The following is a 21,129-nucleotide window of genomic DNA, read 5'->3' on the forward strand; positions in this document are numbered from 1 at the left end:
TTGGATCACCACCATTTAGTTTTGTATGGTATATATATATATATATATTTTACCACTTCATTGTCTATTCCAATATTTGGGGTGCGAACAAGGAATTGCTCGCCCCTGAATAATTAGAAGCAAGCGCTATACAAACTCCTTTTTTGGGGTTTAAATCTTTCACAAAGTAATAGTACCTCACTCCAGCTCTTTAAGAATGTCAGTGTATGGCTTCTTCCCTCACACCACCAATACTACCTTCAAGTGCTGGCTTCATGATAAATGTAAAGGGTGACATGCTAGAAAGAGGTGTGCTAGGATATCTGGTCCCACTCAGCTCTGCTTTTCCACTGTTTGCATTGGATACAACAATCACTGAACAGTTCATTCATATGAGTATTTTGTTGGTTTAGATCGGGGGGTCTCCAAACATTCCAAGCAAATGGCCAGTTTACTGTCCTTCAGGCTTTGGGGGGGGGGGGCTGGACTGAGGCCATTTGGAGTAGAATATGCCCTTGTATCAGTGCTCCATCATTGTTTTTATCGGAAGAAATAATGCCTCATTGTTGGTAACAATTAGAAGCATAGTGCTCAATTGATGGTGTCTGCAAGAGAAATGGTGCCCCCTTATCTGTGTCAGTTGGTGGAATATTGCCTCAAAGGACAGATAAAGGCAAGCAAAAGATCCACATCCGGCCCCTGGGACGCAGTTTGAAGACCATTGGTTTAGATTATAAGCGAGCAGGTCCTCTTATCTCTCTTGTCTTGAATTGTATTGCCACTGTGCTGTCTCCCTCTAGTTTGTAAACTGTTGCACAAATTGTCGGCGATTTATATATCCTGTATAAAAATAATATTTCAGGAGCTTCTAAGAATGGAAAGCGCTTAAAGATTTTACGCAGGACGCAGAGGAGTTTAACTGCACTCTGGTTTGTTTGTATTGCAGATTAGGATCTTCACTCTCTATGAACTTCTCAAGACCTGATCCTGAATTGAGCCATATGAATATCCTGAGGACAACAACTTCTCCTGCCTGTCTGGATCACTGTCGTGCAGGGCAGGTACTGTTCATAGAATAATAACATGAAATTAGTGTAGCACAACTCAAATACATAATAAATAATCACACTTATCATATACAAAAGTGCAAACCAATCATAAATGCTCAAAATTCGTGCAGTTAAAAAAAAACATTATACTAAACATAATCAACTTAAAAATCTACACATAAGTATCTCACAAAAGTGAGTACATCCCCTCACATTTTTGTAAATATTTTATTATATCTTTCATGTGACAACACTGAAGAAATGACACTTTGCTAATATGTAAAGTAGTGAGTGTACAGCTTGTAAAACAGTGTAAATTTGCTGTACCCTCAAAATAACTCAACACACAGCCATTAATGTCTAAACCACTGGCAACTAAACTGAGTACACCCCCTAGGTGAAAATGTCCAAATTGGGCCCAAAATGTCAATATTTTGTGTGGCCATCATTACTTTCCAGCACTGCCTTAACCCTCTTGGACATGGAGTTCACCAGAGCTTCACAGGTTGCCACTGGAGTCCTCTTCTACTCCTCCATGACGGCATCACGGAGACAGTGGAGGTTAGAGAACTTGCGCTCCTCCACCTTCCGTTTGAAGATGCCCCACAGATGCTCAATAGGGTTTAGGCCTGGAGTCATGCAAAAAATTTTGAAAACCATTTATCTTTTTCCTTCCACTTAACAATTATGTGCCACTTTGTATTGGTCTATCACATAAAATCCCAATAAAATACATTTTAAGTTTTTGAATCCACCCTGATCATACAGGATTTATAATAGGAAGAGAGGCCTGAGATAACACTATTAGGGCGCTCAATATACTCCATTGGTTTAGACGTGGACCTTCCCAATCCCCCTGTCTTATTCTATCTACTTATGCTGAAAAGGCATTTGACAGGGTGGATTGACTGTTTAAGGAGGAGACCCTGCAACCACTGGTACTGGAAGAAAAAATGAGGGGTTGGATCTCAGCACTCTATCACCAACCAGAAGCTAGAGTGATGGTCAATGGTGTCTTTTCCCATCCCTTTCCAATCCGTAATGGCACCAGACAGGGATCCTTGTTGTGTCCTTTAATTTTTGCCTTAGTATTAGAAGCCTTTCTGTGAAATATTTGTCAAATTGGGGATGTATGAGGTGTCCGTGTGGGCTCAACAGAGCATAAACTTTCACCATACACCAATGATATTCTTTTCTACATCTCACAACCCATCACCGCTTTACCGATTCTGATAGCTAAGATGCATCGATATGGACAACTCTCTAACTTCCGCATCAACTTTAGTAGATTGGAAATACTCCCGGTCACTATTCCAGAAGGAATGAAGTCACAACTTAAGGCAAATGTTACATTTCCCTGGCAATTACACACTTTGCCATATTCGAGAGTTCGTATTTCCCTGGACTCTCAACTGCTTTACTCCCATAACTTTCCCATAATCATAGACAATTACTACAGACTCTAGACCGAGATTTAAAATCCTAGCATAATTCTACCTTTACCTGGCTAGGCCGAGACAATGTGCTTAAGATGAATACTTTCCCGAGAATTCTGTAACTTTTTATATATGGTTCTCATTTCTTTGCCTCCAACTTTCTTTGGCCGCATTCGTAAGCTGTTTACATTTTTTGTCTGGCAAGGTCAACACCCCAGATTGGCTTACTCTATCCTACGATGCTGGAAAGAGGACGTTGGTCTGAGTCTCCCAGATATTAACCTATACTATAAGGCCATAGCGTTAGTCCGCATTTTCAATTGGCATCATAACAGATAATCAGATAAGCTATGGGTCCCACTTGAAAAACCATAGACGATTGTAATCTTGCAGGTGCCCCATGGATTCTGGCTATGGTACAAGACCATTCGGACTGGACCTCCCCCTTAATTTTCGGCACCCTTAAAATTTGGGAATGGATAAACATGAATGGTGAGCTAGCCCCCTTGACATCCTCTTTGGTCGCTTTAGGTGGATTCCCCTGGTTTGTACCCGGAGAGGATGTTTCCTTTTTTTAAATCCTGGGTGGTAATGTAACTATCAGCTGCTCATCCTTGGCTCTGACGGGTCGTATTTTGCCCTTAGGACCGGTGCAACGCACTCACGGTGGGTTCGCCTGACGACATAGGCAAATCCACAACTTCCTGCAAAAATTGCAACCTAAACTACGAGCACTCGATTCTCTCACTGAGTTTGAATCTAGATGCCATAATGTGGATGACCCTAAACACCTCCGGCCACAAATGTACAGGCTCTTATTGGAGGCTGATACTCATTCTCTTCCGTATTTCATAAGAGAATGGGAATCCGAATTAGGAATTAGTTTCTCGCCACCTCAAATACAGAAAATAATTACGCTATCTCATGTTTCCTCTATAAGCACCAAAACTCAGGAAATGTGATATAAATTCCTCTCACTGTGGTACAAAACGCCCAAGAGATGAACGCAAATTTTCCCTATGGCAGACTCTGGATGTTGGAGAGGGGGTGCCCCCAGTAGAGATTTCCCCATGTACAGTATACGGAAAACTACATTTAAACCCATTGAATTTACCCCTCTACATTACCTCTTCCACGCCACCCCTAGCTCCTTAAAATCATATAAGCAGAATGTGACATCTTTTCTTCTGAATGCTGCAAAGAGTTAAATTCCCCCGATTCTGGAAACAGAGCAGATGCCCTACCTTGCAGGACTGGCAGGAGGAGGTGAACAAATTGTTTTCATGAGTCTCTGGTTGTTAGGATGCCGGTGGGTTCCTAACAACCAATGCAAAAACGGACTGCCTGTACATCTGTTTAGGTTCACTTACTCCGTCAATGGATGGAAGAAAAACAGACAGATGGCACACCCATGTGAAAGGATCCTTAGAGGTTCTTTAACTTTTAGAGTGGTAAAGATATGGAACTTTCTTCCACAGTTGGTAGTATCAGTGGAGAATGTAGAAAAATTCAAAAAATGTTTAGATGTGCTTCTCAGCAAACATAATGTGCAGGGATATGGAAATTGGTAGCAACATAAACACACACAATCGTTAAACTGGATTAAAAGGTGTCTTTATTCAACCTTACCAACTATGTAAGTAGTAATGTACAATAACTCCTCCATCTTAGTGAATGAAGCCTATCGCATTCATCTGACTGGGTCACAAACAAAAAAAAAAATGCAAAGTGATTTGTGGACAGCACCTAAATATTTGCTATATTAGCCACATGTAGTTCACAGCAGTCTTTTTGTTGTCTCTTTTCCTAGGAACTGTGCTACTTGTGTCTACAGAGGGCCCAGAAAAATATCCCGGTGTACTTCACAGAGGAGAGAAAACTGAAAGAAAAGGAGGAGGAGAGAATATTACAGCAATACCAGCATATGAAAGACCAAGAGGCCATACTAAAGTCGCAGGTATTACGTACAATACTATCATAACATACAACCCCAATTCCAGAAGAGTTGGAACGCTGTGTAAAATCTGTATCGTGTAAACACAATGCAATGATTTTCAAATCTCATTAAACCATATTTTATTCACAATAGAAAATGTATCAAATGTTTAACCACTTAAGCCCCGGAAGATTTTACCCCCATTCCGACCAGGGGGTATTTTGCGATTCGGCACTGCGTGACTTTAACGGACAATTGCGCGGTCGTGCGACGCTGTACCTAAACGAATTTGGCGTCCTTTTTTCCCACAAACAGAGCTTTCTTTTGGTGGTATTTGATCACCTGTGCGATTTTTTGATCACGCGCTATAAACAAAAAAAGAGCGTCAATTTTGCAAAAATAGCAATATTTTTCACATTTTTTTATATGAAATTCCCCCCCAAAAAAATGTAAAAATCAAAATTTTTTAACATTTTCGGCCAATTTGTTTTATGCTACCTATGTTTGGTAAAAAAAAATCGCAAAAAGCGTATTTTGATTGGTTTGCGCAAAAGTTATCGCGTTTACTAACAAAGGGAAAGATTTTTGTCATTTTTGTTGTTTTTTTTTTTAACGCGTAATGGCGGCGATCTGCTATTTTTTTTGCGGTACTGCGACATTGCGGCGGACAGATCGGACCCTTGACTGACATTTTTGACACTTTTGGGGTTACCAGTGACATTTCTACAGTAATCAGTGCTATATATATGCACTGTTACTGTAAAAATACACTGGTAGTGAAGGGGTTAACTTTATTTGGGAGGGAGGGGCTGTGTGTGTCTCTAGGGGCGTGCTTTCTACTGTGATTGGCTGTGGCTTGAGCTGTAAGGACACTGATCAACGGATCTACGTAGTAGATCCATGTGATCAGTGTCTTTACAGCGAGGAGAATGACAGGTGGCTTGTTTACACAAGCTGCCTGACATTCTCCCTCTCCCCCGCCGATCGCCGAGTGGCCGGCGGACATCGGGTCCGCTGGTCACACGCGCGGGGGGGGGGTCCGTGACCACACGGGAGCGGGAGCGCGCCTCCGGGGGCGCGCGCTCGCTCCCTAGACCCTCACAAGCAAGCGACGTAGCCCTACGTTAGTTTGCCTGTGAGGGGCTGACCGCCGACGTAGATAGTCGTGCGGCGGTCGGCAAGTGGTTAAACTGAGAAAATGTACAATTTTAAGAAGAAAATAAGGTCAATTCTGAAATTGATGGCAGCAGCAGGTCTGAAAAAGTTGGGACAGGGCCATGTTTATCATGTTGCAGCATCCCCTCTTCTCTTAACAACACTCTGTAAATATCTGGGAACTGATAAGACCAGTTGCTGTATTTTTGGGGGAGGAATATTGTCCAATTGTTGCCTGATATAGTATTCTAACAGTCCAGGGCCATTTATTTGCTTTTTGGAACTGCGTTACTGTAATTAGTAATTGAGCGATCATGCAACACTGTACCCAAATTACATTTTTTCACACAAATAGAGCTTTCTTTTGGTGCTATGTGATCACAACTGGTTTTTTTGTGCTATAAACAAAAAAAGACTAAACATTTTGAAAAAAAGAAACATATTTTTTACTTTCTGCCATAAAACGTATCCAACAAAGAAATTTAAAAAATTGAATTTCTTCAAAAAAGTGTGCGCCAATATGTATTCTGCTACATATTTTTTGTAAAAAAAAAAAACTTATAATAAGCGTATATTGATTGGTTTGCAAGAAAGTTATAGCGTCTACAAACTATGGTATATATACTGGAATTTTTTTTTTTTTATACTAGTAATGGCAGTGATCAGCAACTTATAGCGGGACTGCGACACTATGGCGGGCAATCTGACACTAACTGACACATTGTGGGAACCAGTGACACTAATACAGAGATCAGTGCTAAAAATATGCACTGTCACTGGAGGGAGTTAACATCAGGGGCGATCAAAGGGTTGAATTTGTGCATAACCAGTGTTTTCTCAGTGTGGGAGGTACTTTTACTAGGGGAAGGCATTTATCCATATTCCAGCTTTACAGGAACACAAGGTTCATGCCTTCCCTCCTGTCAATATGTATTCTGCTACATATTTTTGGTAAAAAAGAAATCCATATAATAAGCTTATATTGATTGGTTTGCACGAAAAGTATAGTGTCTACAAACTATGGTATATATACTGTCATTTTTATTTATTTATATTTTTTTAAACTAGTAATGGCGGTGATCGGCAACTTATAGCAGGACTGTGATACTATGGCGGCCAATTTGACACTAACTGACACTTTGTGGGAACCAGTGACACTAATACAGTGATCAGTGCTAAAAATATAGAGTACACGGTCACTGTACTAATGACAGTGGCCATGATAGGGGTGAACATCTAGGGTGATCAAAGGGTTAAATGTGTGCCTAACAGTGCTTTTTACATTTACTGTGTGCTGTTATTACTAAGGTATGTGCTGGTTTTTATTCCCTGCTTTGCAGGGAAACAGAAACCAGCACATCCCTGCTGACAGGACAGGGTTCTGTGATTTTTTTTCTTTCACAGAGCTCTGTCCTGTCAACCTCTTCATCAATCAGCGGGTCTCGGCTTGCGATCATTGGCTGGAACCCACTGATTGGCTCATGCTTAGACTAATGACAGTACAGTCGGCGCAGCGGGCACACACGTGCCTCCTACTTGCAAATGCTGGATCATGTATTAAATACATGATCTAGCGCAGAAGAGCCACTCTACCGCTGTACTCCTGTGTGAGGCAGTTGGTAAGCGTGTAGGCACCCAGAATCTTCTATTATGAAGCCACGCTGTTGTTATAGATGCAGTGTGCGGTTTAACATTGTCCTGCTGAAATATGCAAGGCCTTCCCTGAAAGAGACGTCGCCTGGATATGGGCATATGCTTCTCTGAAACCTGGATATACAATGGGTATAGAAAATAATTCACCCCCCCCCCTTAAAAAAATTAATCACATTTTGTTGCATTGCAGCCTGAAATGAAGACAGACACAGTATTTTGTTTTATCCAGCTGTTTTTACTAGTGCAACGTATAACATCCAAGTGAATAATAAAGCACCAAAATGTGAGAAAACAGAATTACGAGTTTTGAAGACCTTCTTCCCATTGACTTTCTGGCAAAGGGCAGCAAATTTTCCTGAATAATTTGACAGTATTTTGCCCCATCCATTTTCCTTCTATCCTGACAAGTGCTCCAGTCCCTGCTGCAGAGAAACACCCCCATAACAGGATATGACCACCTCCATGCTTTACTGTAGTAAGTGCGTTATTTGGATGGTGAGCTGTATTGGATTTACCCCAGACATTATTTGGTGTTGAAGCCAAAATCCTAATTTTAGTCTCATCTGACCATAACACCTTTTTCCATGTGGCCTCAGAATCTTCAAGGTGCGTTTAAGTTGGTCAGATAAGACTAACATTGAATTACTTGGCCCAGACTTAAACCCAATTAAAAATCTGTGGAATGACTTGAAGACTGCAGTCCACAAACAATCACCATCAAATTTAACTGAACATGAGCAGTTCTGCAAAGAAGAGTGGGCAAATATTGTAAAGTCTAGATGTGCAAAGTTAGTAGAGACATCCCAACAGACTAAATGGTGGAATTAAAGCAAAATGTGGTCCAACAAAATACTGACATAAGGGGGGGGGGGTCCTTTTTCCAACTCAGTTATTCTGTTTTTGAACTTTTTTTTTTCCTGACAAGTTGTGTTTTATTGGACATTATAATTTGCATTAGTAAATACAGCTGGATAAAACAAACACAGTGTCTGTCTTCATTTCAGGCTGCAAAGCAACTAAATGTGAGTATTCTAAAGTGGGGGGGTGATTATTTTCCTATACCCACTCTATCTTGAAAACCTGGATAAAGAGTTACACCTACATATAAGTTTTAACCCTGACCTTACCATTAAACCTCACCCCTAAAAGGAGCCCTTAACAATTAGCTTCCACCAACACTTCACCTGCTAAAACCTAAGCCTAACATTAACTGAAGTAATCCAAACCCCAAAAAATAAAGTCTTCATTAACATTTATTTTTAGTAATGATAGAAAAATAGTGTGAAAAACTCTTCCACACTGGTTAACTACGGATCACATTTCTTTAATGTAAAGTAGTGTTGATCATAATGTCATTGCTAGAGCACAGATATTTCTAGCAGCCTACTCACTCTTGTAGGTTTTGCTATATTGAAGTCTTCAAATTTCTACTTTTTCTTTCTATACAGATGACATCTCAAGCAATTCGAGAACAAAGTCAAAAAGACACAGCGTACAACATGGGGGTCGCAGAAGCCATCAGGAATGAACGCAATGCCAGGAACACAGATTTTTATGTGAGCACATTGATATTCTGTTTGTCAGTGTGACTCTTTCTGATCCCATAATGATACTGGCAGGGCTAAACTGAAATGAAGGGTGACTGCATGCCACTGAAACATTGGGGACATTTACTAAAACTAGAGCACATAGAATCTGGTTCAGCTGTGCATGGAAGCTGATTGTTTTCTTTGCAGAGCTTCACCAGTTTTTGCACACTCCAGTTTTAGTAAATCTCCCCCATTGACACCAAGACCCATTAGTATTATTGATTAAAGCACAGATGAGTCATTTGTGGTATTTGAATGAAAAGGATTTCTCTAGTTTTTAGTAAGATTGCAATAAAAAGATAAATAAAAGTAGTATGTAGCCTTTTCACTATGTAACCTTTTCACTATGTGCTTATTAGATATTCAGGTAATCAGCTTAAAATTATCCTGACATAAAAAAATAATGCCCAAGCAAGTGAACATGTAGGAGTGAATACATACTTTGCCTCCACTGCCAGAATACTGCATGGTTAAAAAGAAAGCCTCAGCTGGGAAACCAACATTTCCAGGAGTGTTGATGTCCGTGGGTCCTCAACACTCCTGAGGTGCTCACTGGTTTCTCCCAGTGACTATTGCATCATTCAGTCATATTTGAAGGTTAATGGGAGTTCAGAGGGCCAAAGGGATTGACGCTCCCGGGAGTGTCGGTTTCCTAGCAGATTTCAGCAGTGAAAAGGAAAGTATTCAATATTTTATTTTGCAGGTAAACTTGATTGGCATTTTTATTTTAATAATAGGGCCACTTTAAAGGGCTAGTGTGATTTCAGACAAAATAAGTCACCCGGCCTAGCCCTACTGACCTAAACTATCCACCCCCCTGTGCCTCAGCTATTTACTTACCTGAGCAGCCACTGCTCCATTGTTTACATCACTGAACCTTCCTGACCTTGTTGAGCCTATGTAGTGAGACCTCAGGGATCTGTATAGTGCTGTGACCGACCGCATGGCACCCAGCCTGAGTGCGTCTGCCAAGATATAGCCTCCTCCGCTCTGGAACCAGGTATTATAGCTGAGAATTGCACCCAAGAACAAGATGATAATAGCTTAGGTGCACACTGGAATGCTTTATTGGAAACTCACACAGAATTTATACCACAAAAAACTCATATAGGAGCTTGATCACATTATCCTAAACAATGCAAACTGTAAACAGTAATATCAGTACATCTACAGTGGGTACGGAAAGTATTCAGACCCCCTTAAATTTTTCACTCTTTGTTATATTGCAGCCATTTGCTAAAATCATTTAGGTTCATTCTTCTTCCTCATGAATGTACACATAGCACCCCATACTGACAGAAAAACACAGAATTGTTGACATTGTTGCAGATTTATTAAAAAAGAAAAACTGAAATATCACATGGTCCTAAGTATTCAGACCCTTTGCTCAGTATTTAGTAGAAGCCCCCTTTTGATCTAATACAGCCAGGAGTCTTTTTGGGAAAGATGCAATAAGTCTTTCACACCTGGATTTGGGGATCCTCTGCCATTCCTCCTTGCAGATCCTCTCCAGTTCTGTCAGGTTGGATGGTAAACGTTGGTGGACAGCCATTTTTTGGTCTCTCCAGAGATGCTCAATTGGGTTTAAGTCAGGGCTCCTGCTGGGCCATTCAAGAACAGTCACGGAGTTGTTGTGAAGCCACTCCTTCGTTATTTTAGCTGTGTGCTTAGGGTCATTGTCTTGTTGGAAGGTAAACCTTCGGCCCAGTCTGAGGTCCAGAGCACTCTGGAGAAGGTTTTTGTCCAGGATATCCCTGTACTTGGCCGCATTCATCTTTCCCTCGATTGCAACCAGTCGTCCTGTCCCTGCAGCTGAAAAACACCCCCACAGCATGATGCTGCCACCACCATGCTTCACTGTTGGGACTGTATTGGACAGGTGATGAGCAGTGCCTGGTTTTCTCCACACATACCGCTTAGAATTAAGGCCAAAAAGTTCTATTTTGGTCTCATCAGACCAGAGAATCTTATTTCTCACCATCTTGGAGTCCTTCAGGTGTTTTTTAGCAAACTCCATGCAGGCTTTCATGTGTCTTACACTGAGGAGAGGCTTCCGTCGGGCCACTCTGCCATAAAGCCCCGACTGGTGGAGGGCTGCAGTAATGGTTGACTTTCTACAACTTTCTCCCATCTCCTGACTGCATCTCTGGAGCTCAGCCACAGTGATCTTTGGGTTCTTCTTTACCTCTCTCACCAAGGCTCTTCTCCCCCGATAGCTCAGTTTGGCCGGACGGCCAGCTCTAGGAAGGGTTCTGGTCGTCCCAAACGTCTTCCATTTGAGGATTATGGAGGCCACTGTGCTCTTAGGAACCTTAAGTGCAGCAGAAATCTTTTTGTAACCTTGGCCAGATCTGTGCCTTGCCACAATTCTGTCTCTGAGCTCTTCAGGCAGTTCCTTTGACCTCATGATTCTCATTTGCTCTGACATGCATTGTGATCTGGAAGGTCTTATATAGACAGGTGTGTGGCTTTCCTAATCAAGTCCAATCAGTATAATCAAACACAGCTGGACTCAAATGAAGGTGTAGAACCATCTCAAGGATGATCAGAAGAAATGGAAAGCACCTGAGTTAAAAATATGAGTGTCACAGCAAAGGGTCTGAATACTTAGGACCATGTGATATTTCAGTTTTTCTTTTTTAATAAATCTGCAACAATGTCAACAATTCTGTGTTTTTCTGTCAGTATGGGGTGCTATGTGTACATTCATGAGGAAGAAGAATGAACCTAAATGATTTTAGCAAATGGCTGCAATATAACAAAGAGTGAAAAATTTAAGGGGGTCTGAATACTTTCCGTACCCACTGTATTTAACAGTCAACAGCTAACAGTGATCTAATTAACAGTAAGTTAATCAACAAGCAAATAACCAAGCTTTGATTAGTCCCAGACAGTCTGTCAACAGTCTACAATAGTCTGTGAGACAAAACTCATACAATGTTTCAGCAGTCTGAAAAAGTGGAATTCATTTATCTTCATAGATTTCTTGAGGGAGTGTTTTCATAAATATTTCTATCCCAAGTGGAGGAGCTTCTTAACCCAGTCTGCAGGAGGGCAACCATATTTCCTCTGACCATTAACCTGTACAAGATTAATTTATCCCCTCCAGAAGGGAAGCCTTGTTGTCTTTTCTCAGAGAATTAATCCAAGCCTTCGCTCTCAGCGTTCATCACATTGATGTCCATCATTAGAGAATGATCTACTCTCTTCATAGGGTCAGAGGCTGAACTGAGCTCTTTTCCATGCTCTGACCGCAAGAAGCAGACAAAAGTCTCCTCCATGGGCCATAATCAGTGGGTAGGATGCTAGCTCCTAATCCCCTCCAAAAGCCCCTGTTCTGATTGGGTCTGTCACTAGTGCCATCTCCTAAAATTCGAAACCCTTGGGAGATGGCCCTATACAAGTCTATAGGGGCTCCCTATGTGGTGAACCGTGAGGAATGCTTTGGCAAGCAAGATGTAAACATTGAAGCGGGCTGCTCCTGTCGTACTTGGTTAAGTATGCAGTTGGCTGAGGTTAGTGTAGCTCAGGAAGTCTAGGATTAGTAAGTGTATTTTGTCTGAAGGTACATTTACCATTTATAACTGATCTCCAGGCTCCTCCCCTTAAAACCCCCCACCTGTCTCAATTTCCCTGCAACCAAATCCTGGCATTAAAATAAAAATAACCTAACCTAAATGTGCCCTTTACTCATCCAAATCTGCGGTCATGTAACATTCCCAGGCCTTCACCCTTCTACTGTGCACCAGAAGTGGAATCCTTATTCTGCTTCCAGCATGAACAGGACCTTTCTGATCAGCTGACCAGTGCTGGGGTTCTCTCAAGATCCAAAAAAAAGTCTGCAGGCCGTGACATCAAATAAAGGGGAGGGTAGGGTGAGGGGTTAAATGCCAGAAATTCTTCCTCCAATATGGCCTCATGTTACACAATTTTGGTCAACATGGTCAAATCACCACACCGAATTGTTTACCGTATTTACCATATCTTTAGATTAGGCTTTAATATAAAGCATGATTCACACTTCTGTTTCTTAACAATCACTATTTTCACTTTATGCCTCTTATTCCTAGAGATCATACATTTTTCAGAAGAGGCCTCTGACCCCTCCAGCATTAATAAAACAGGACCAATATTACCAGTCGTTGACTAAGCAGATGGCGGACAGACGTGGAAAGGAGGAAAAAGAGAAGCAGGACCAGGAATTGCTGGGCAGACTGGAACAGATTCAACTTGCTGATGAGTAAATGTCCTATTTATTTAACATCTTAAACATCACATAATGCAACCTCTGACATTACATGACTTAGCTGTTGATTTTCTGGGTCTATCACCTTACCTATATGCAGCTACATTTGACGTATACATTGATTTGAGCAGCTACCATTTTATGGTTTGGCGCAGTCACACACTGGGGGGTCATGAGCTGTCTATCGAAAGAAAGAAAACAAATGCAGCCACCACATTTAAGAATTGGTAAGCTGCAAAATATAACAATTTCATTTTTGGGTTTAATACTGCTTTAAGGAGCCACACGTTGCCTTGGTGGAGTGGAGTGACTTCACATATAGTTCCAAATGTTTTTATAGTCACAGTACAAATCAAGACAAATGGGTTAAGAGAGTCCTGCCTGTGAGAGTTTACAATCTTAAAGGGATGAGCAATACAAAAGGTAATAACTGTGTGGGGATGAGTAGAAAGAAAAAGTTTAGTTGTTAGATAGAGCCATGATAGACGTTCATGCGTTTTTAGGGATTGTCTAAAGACAAGACCGAAGACAGAGTAGTAAATAGTCAGGCAGATTAAGGTAGGGAGTTCCAGAGGAAGGGAGAGTCTCTGTGGATGTCCTGGAGGCAATGGTGCGAGGAGGTGACGAGGGAGCTAGAGAGCAGGAGGCTTTGGGAGAAGTGGATGGTTTTGTCTTCTATCCTGCTTTACAGTTGCTGGCTTTGACGGTATGGCTGTTGAAAGCCAGGTGTTGAAGGATAGAGGTTTGCCGGGGTCAGTTATTCTGATACTGCTGAAGGCTAGGAAGTCTACCTTTAGGAAGATCTACCATCGTACTTGGGCCTTCCAGCATCAGGTGCCAGTGGCGCAAGTTTGCAAGGCGGCCATTTGGTTGTTGGTGCACACTTTAACTAAATTCTACAAATTGGATGTGTTGGCATCTGTGGATGCTTCCTTTGGCCACAAAGTTTTGTAGGCTGCTGTTTAGAAGGTCTTTGGGGGTGTGTTGTTCAGGTTGGGCTCCAGTTGTTTTTTGTTGAGCTCCTGGTTACCTGGTTGGCTGTTGTGTTTAACCTTGGGATTTTCTGTTGTCCCACCCCTCATATTTTGGCACTGCTTGGGGATGTCCTTGTGGTTCTGAATAATGGAGAACTGTGTCAGTCAATGAACGAAAGAGAAAATTGGGTTTTTGACTTACCATAACATCCATTTCTCTGAGTTCATTGACAGACATAGCACCCACCCCTCTATGGTGTTGTATTACTTCCGACACTGCTTGTTACATAACTGAAGGCCTATAGCAGAGAGCGGAGTATACCACCTAGGACTGCCCATAGGTGTAGCCAAGTCTTTTTTTCTGCCTAGTGTCCTGTAGGGGGCAATATAACCATGTGGTTCTGAATAATGGAGAGCTGTGTCCATCAATGAACATCAGAGAAATGGATTTTATGGAAAGTCAAAAATCCAATTTTTTATGCGTTTGATAAGCAGAAGCCAGTGAAGAGATTGGAAGGGATTCAAATGCCACTTTATGCATTGACATGCCTTCCTAGACAGAGTCTGTCCAGACAGTATGGTAACCTGCTGACTTGCACCATCCACAGGCGGCATAAAGTGATTGTAAAGTCTCGTTTTATTTTTTATTTTTTTTGCTTAAAAATAACAAACGTGTATACTTACCTGCCCTGTGTAGTGGTTTTGCACAGAGTAACCCTGATCCTCCTCTTCGCTGGTCCCTCTTCGGTGCTCCTGGCCCCTCTCTCCTGTTAAGTGCCCCCAAAGCAAGCAGCTTTGCAAGCTGTGTAAATATTATCAACTGCATAGGCATTTGAGGAGTGTTAAAAATGCCCCTCAAATGCCTGCTTTCAATGCCAGTGTTAACTAGGCCTTAAAAGGAAAGGAATATGAGTGGTATTACAATGAGTGCACAGGCAGCTCCCTGTTTTTCCTTTAGTTTTGCTAGGGCAAAACAATTTCTGTACCTTACCACTGCAGAACCTTCACTCACTGCATTTGGTTCTGGATCTTGTGTGCAACTTCTCCTCACATCAAAGCTTCATCCCGCCCCCACTAAGACAGGAAGCCTGGGGGGGATGAAGATTTAGTTGGAATGATGGCGGCACACTTGTGGTTGCATACGTGTGCACACCCTCTTATGACTGGAGATGTAGCTGTGTTCAGAATTAAGCAATCACATTAAAACTCATGTTAAATAGGAGTCAATACACACCTGCCATAATTTAAAATGCCTCTGATTAACCCCAAATAAAGTTTAGCTGTTCTAGTAGGTCTTTCTTGACATTTTATTAGTCACATCCTACAGCAAAAGCCATGGTCCCCAAAGAGCTTCCAAAGCATCAGAGAGATCTCATTGTTAAAAGATATCGGTCAGGAGAAGGGTACAAAAGAATTTCCAAGGCATTAGATATACCATGGAACACAGTGAAGACAGTCATCATCAAGTGTAGAAAATATGGCACAACAGTGACATTACCAAGAACTGGACGTCACCCCAAAATTGATGAACAGACGAGAAGAAAACTGGGAGGCTGCCAAGAGGCCTACAGCAACATTAAAGTAGCTTCAGGAATATCTCGCAAGTACTGGATGTGTGGTATGTGTGGCAACAGTCTCCCGTATTCTTCATATGTCTGGGCTATGGGGTAGAGTGGCAAAGAAAAACATCCAAGCCCAGCTAAATTTTACAAAAACACATCTGAAGTCTCCCAAAAGCATGTGGGAAAATGTGTTATGGTCTGATGAAACCAAGGTTGAAGTTTTTGGCCTTAATTCCAAAAGATTTGCTTGATGCAAAAACAACACTGCACATCACCAAAAGCCATAGTGAAGCATGGTGGTGGCAGCATTATGCTTTGGGGCTGTTTTTCTTCATCTGGAACAGGGGCCTTAGTCAAGGTAGAGGGAATTATGTGCAGTTCCAAATACCAGTCAATATTGGCACAAAACCTTCAGGCTTCTGCTAGAAAGCTGAACATGAAGTGGAACTTCATCTTTCAGCATGACAACGACCCAAAGCATACATCCAAGTCAACAAAGGAATGGCTTCACCAGAAGAAGATTAAAGTTTTGGAATGGCCCAGCCAGAGCCCAGACCTGAATCCGATTGAAAACCTGTGGGGTGATCTGAAGAGGGCTGTGCACAGAAGATGCCCTCGCAATCTGACAGATTTGGAGTTTTTTTGCAAAGAATAATGGGCAAATATTGCCATGTCAACATGTGCCATGCTGATAGACTAAGTGCTGTAATAAAATCAAAAGGTGCTTTAACAAAGTATTAGTTTAAGGGTGTGCACACTTGTGCAACAATGTTATTTTCATTTTTTATTTTTGCTTCCCTCCACCTAAAAGATTTCAGTTTGTTTATAAACCAAGTTGCACAGCTTATAGGTCACATTAAAGGTGGAAATAAATTCTGAAATTATGTATATTTTTCTAATTTTTTTACATCACAGAAATCTGACATTTTAACAGGGGTGTATAGACTTTTATATCCACTGTACATTATATTATGGGATGATCTGTATTCACTGTCCTACCAGGCCACCCTGCTGACCAGAAGCATGGAGAATACAGGCTGGTGTTTGGCAGTGTGGCACCTGCAGCTGAAAGGCTGTACTAGCCTAGCTGCTGTGACATTGATGTTCGCTCTGGGAAGGGGGAGTTTTGGACCCCCCCTCCCTTATCTACACCCCTGCGCCAAAGAGTAGGGAAACCAGTGGCCGTGGCTGTGTGGCTGCCTAGTTCACCTAGTGATAGCACTGGCTCTAAGCAGAGGTAAGTATTTGCCAACATTATTTCCCACAGCCTCACCAGTGCCCCATCAATGCAGCCTCACCAGTGCCCCATCAATTCAGCCTCACCAGTGCCCCATCAATTCAGCCTCACAAGTGCCCCATTAATGCAGCCTCACCAGTGCCCTATTAATGCAGCCTCACCAGTGCCCCATCAATGCAGCCTCACCAGTGCCAGATCAATGCAGCCTCACCAGTGCCAGATCAATGCAGCCTCACCAGTGCCAGATCACTGGAGCCTCACCAGTGCCAGATCACTGCAGCCTCACCAGTGCCAGATCAATACAGCCTCACCAGTGCCAGATCAATACAGCCTCACCAGTGCCAGATCAATACAGCCTCACCAGTGCCAGATCAACGCAGCCCTGCCAGTGCCAGATCAACGCAGCTTCACCAGTGCCAGATCAACGCAGCTTCACCAGTGCCAGATCAATGCAGCTTCACCAGTGCCCCATCAACGCATCCTCACCAGTGCTGCATCAACGCAGCCTCACCAATGCCAGATCAACGCAGCCTCACCAATGCCAGTTTAATGCAGCCTCGCCAGTGCCACATCAATGTAGCTTCACCTGTTCCAGATCAATGCAGCCTCACCAGTGCCAGATCAATGCAGCCTCACCAGTGCCCCATTAATGCAGCCTTGCCAGTGCCAGATCAATGCAGCCTCCCCAGTGCCAGATCAATGTAGCTTCACCTGTGCCAGATCAATGCAGCCTCACGAATGCCAGATCAGTTCAGCCTCACGAATGCCAGATCAATGCAGCCTCACGAATGCCAGATCAGTGCAGCCTCACGAATGCCAGATCTGTGCAGCCTCACGAATGCCAGATCAATGCAGCCTCACCAATGCCAGATCAAAGCAGCCTTGCCAGTGCTTGATCAATGCAGCTTCACCAGTGCCAGATCAATGCAGCCTCACCAGTGCCCCATAAATGCAGCCTCACCAATGCCAGATCAATGCAGCCTCACTAGTTTTTTATTTTTACTTCCCTCCACCTAAAAGATTTCAGTTTGTTTATAAACTGCGTTGTACAGTTTATAGGTCACATTAAAGGTGGAAAAAGTTCTGAAACGATTTATCTTTTTCTAATTTTCTTATATCACAGAAATCTGACATTTTAACAGGGGTGTATAAACTTTTTATATCCACTGTACATTGTATTATGGGATGATCTGTATTAACTGTCCTACCAGGCCACCCTGCTGACCAACAGCATGGAGAAGACAGATTGTTGTGTTGCAGTGCGGCACCCACAGCTAAAAGGCTGTACTAGCGTAGCTGCTGTGACATTGATGTTCGCTCTGGGAAGGGGGAGTTTTGGACCCCCCATCCCTTATCTACACCCCTGCGCCAAAGAGTAGGAAAACCAGTGACCGTGGCTGTGCGGCTGCCTAGTTCACCTAGTGATAGCACTGGCTCTAAGCAGAAGTAAGTATTTGCCAACATTTTTTCCCGCAGCCTCACCAGTGCCAGATCAATGCAGCCTCACCAGTGCCCCATCAATGCAGCCTCACTGGTCACTGCATTGATGGGGACACGGCAAGCTGGTCAATGCATTGAAGGGGGCACGGCGCGCTGGTCACTGCATTGAAGGGGGCACGGCAAGCTGGTCACTGCATTGAAGGGGGCACAGCACGGTGGTCTCTGCATTGAAGGGGGCACGGCACGCTGGTCACTGCATTGAAGGGGGCACGGCACGCTGGTCACTGCATTGAAGGGGGCACGGCACGCTGGTCTCTGCATTGATGGGGGCACGGCACGCTGGTCACTGCATTGAAGGGGGCACGCACGCTGGTCACTGCATTGAAGGGGGCACGGCAAGCTGATCACTGCATTGAAGGGGGCACGGCACGCTGGTCACTGCATTGAAGGGGGCACAGCAAAATGGTCACTGCATTGAAGGGGGCATGGCACGCTGGTCTCTGCATTGAAGGGGGCACGGCACGCTGGTCACTGCATTGATGGGGGCACGGCACGTTGGTCACTGCATTGATGGGGGCACGGCACGCTGGTCACTGCATTGATGGGGGGCACGCTGGTCACTGCATTGATGGGGGCACGGCACGCTGGTCACTGCATTGATGGGGGCACGGCACGCTGGTCACTGCATTGTTAGGGGCACGGCACGCAGGTCACTGCATTGATGGGGGCACGGCACGCTGGTCACTGCATTGATGGGGGGCATGCTGGTCACTGCATTGAATGGGGGCACGCTGTGGTAACTCTGCATTGAATGGGGGCACGCTGTGATAACTCTGTTGAATGGGGGCATGCTGTGGTAACTCTGCATTGAATGGGGCATGCTGTAGTAACTCCGCATTGAATGGGGGCATGCTGTAGTAACTCCCCCCTTTCACACTTTTGTGACCTTAAAGTCATGCAATTTTTTGCCGCAAAGCAATGCCTATTAGATTTTTTCTGTTTGCGCCCCCCCCCCCAAAAAAATTTTGAGCACCAGCCGCCACTGGTCACTAGAGGGATCACCAACAAGAGGAAGAAGGTCCTCATTCCACTATGTAGATCTTTAATTCTCACTAGAGGGGGTCACCAGCAGGGTGAAGGAGGTTCTGATTCCCTTATACAGATCCTTAGTTATCACTAGAGGGATCACCAGCAGAGGAAAGAAGGTCCTGATTCCTCTATATCAGGGTTTCTCAACCAGGATTCCGTGGAACCCTAGGGTTCCTCCTGAAGTTGCTAGGGGTTCCTTGCGCAATAGGCAATTTCTGCCTCTCAGATACGTTTCCAATGACACCATTGTTCCTTTTAGCTATCTGTGAGGGGGTAATTCTTCCCAATGATGATAAGAGTCCCACTGACTGTCACACCAATGTGTCATGAGATTTTTAATTTTTAGCAGGGGTTCCCTGAGACCAGAAATGTATTTCAAGGGTTCCTCTGTGTTGAAAAGGTTGAGAAAGGCTGCCCTATGTAGATGTTTAGTTATCGCTAAAGGGATCATCAGCACAAAGAAGGGGGTCCTGATTTTCCTATAGGAACATGTGACCATCTGTTCTATCTGCGTAGAGTTTGCATTTTCTTCCTGTCTTTGAGTGTGGTTCCTCTGGATACTCTGCTTTCCTCCTACACTCCAAAGACATGTTGGTAGTGGAATTAGCTCCTGTCCAAATTGGCCCTAGAATGTTTATGCATGTACGTTTGTGAGTTAGGGACCGTGGACTGTAAGCTCCTCGAGGGCAGGGAGTGATGTGAATGAATCGTATGTAAAGCACTGAGTGATTTGTCTGCGCTAAATAAATACCTGGAATAAATAACTAATAAATAAAATGTGTTCACCCTTTTTAATAATTTTTTGACAAATTATTGGAATGAATATTAATTTATATGGCTGTATTATTTTCTATAGACTGGCAGCTCAAAGAACAAAATATTTAAGAGGGAAGAATGAATTGATGCTGTCTTACAAGAGCGCCCTGGACACGCAGGTAATTGAGGGCTAATATATTAAATATTTATCTGTAGAGGTGTTATTTTTATATATATAGTGTATATACAGTGGGTAAAATAAGTATTGAAATTGTCACCATTTTTCTAGGTAAATATATTTCTAAAGGTGCTATTGATATTCAAATTTCACCATGTCATACAAAGAAACCAAAACACATAATTTCAAAAATTAAGTTATATGTAATAAATGTAAGGACACAGGGAAAAAGTATTGAACACGCTAACTGAAATTTATTTAATACTTTTTACAAAATCCTTTGTTGGTAATGACAGCTTCAAGACACCTCCAGTATGGAGAAACTAGTCGCATGCATTGCTAAAGTGTGATTTTGGCCCATTCTTCCACACAAACAAGGATCCATGGGCCTCTTCTATGAACTCTGATCTTTCGTTCTTTCCATAGATCTCTCTTTTGTTCATTGACAGACACAGCACCTGATCTTCATACCCATTGGGTTATACTGCCCCTTACAGGAGTAGGACACTAGGCAGAAAAAGAATCTGACTACGCCAGTGGGCAGTCCCAAGGGATATACTCCCTTTTTCCTGCTATAGGTACTCCGTTTTTTTTTGCCTAGTCAGGAGTAAGGACCTATTTCCTTGCTGGGATCTCTGGTCCTGGCAAATTTTTTCTTTTTAGATAGAAATTCTCCTGGTTTTTTGTGGCTGGAGTTAAACCTTCAACTAGCTGCTTTAGTGAATTCGGAGTTGGAGTTAACTAAGACTGAATTTGGGTTTGGAGTTAACCAAAATCCCTTTGTGTTTTTCATAAAAGGAAATTTGTCTGTTCTGAATCACTATTACACAGCAATGTCATCTATTATGGT

General features: G+C 42.9%; 1 protein-coding gene across 1 annotated transcript in view; it reads left to right on the forward strand.

The window, feature by feature from the left end:
- Positions 1 to 21,129, forward strand: part of CCDC81 (coiled-coil domain containing 81) — a 136,994-nt gene that overhangs the window by 93,313 nt on the left and 22,552 nt on the right. Inside the window, exons 9-13 of the mRNA XM_082246822.1 lie at positions 926 to 1,040; positions 4,275 to 4,421; positions 8,657 to 8,764; positions 12,868 to 13,037; positions 20,202 to 20,280. Coding sequence (XP_082102948.1) covers positions 926 to 1,040; positions 4,275 to 4,421; positions 8,657 to 8,764; positions 12,868 to 13,037; positions 20,202 to 20,280 — 619 coding nt within the window. The remainder of the gene's footprint in view (positions 1 to 925; positions 1,041 to 4,274; positions 4,422 to 8,656; positions 8,765 to 12,867; positions 13,038 to 20,201; positions 20,281 to 21,129) is intronic.

Source organism: Pelophylax lessonae, assembly GCF_965119305.1.
Source record: "Pelophylax lessonae genome assembly, chromosome: 2".
Classification (NCBI taxonomy): Eukaryota; Metazoa; Chordata; class Amphibia; order Anura; family Ranidae; genus Pelophylax; species Pelophylax lessonae.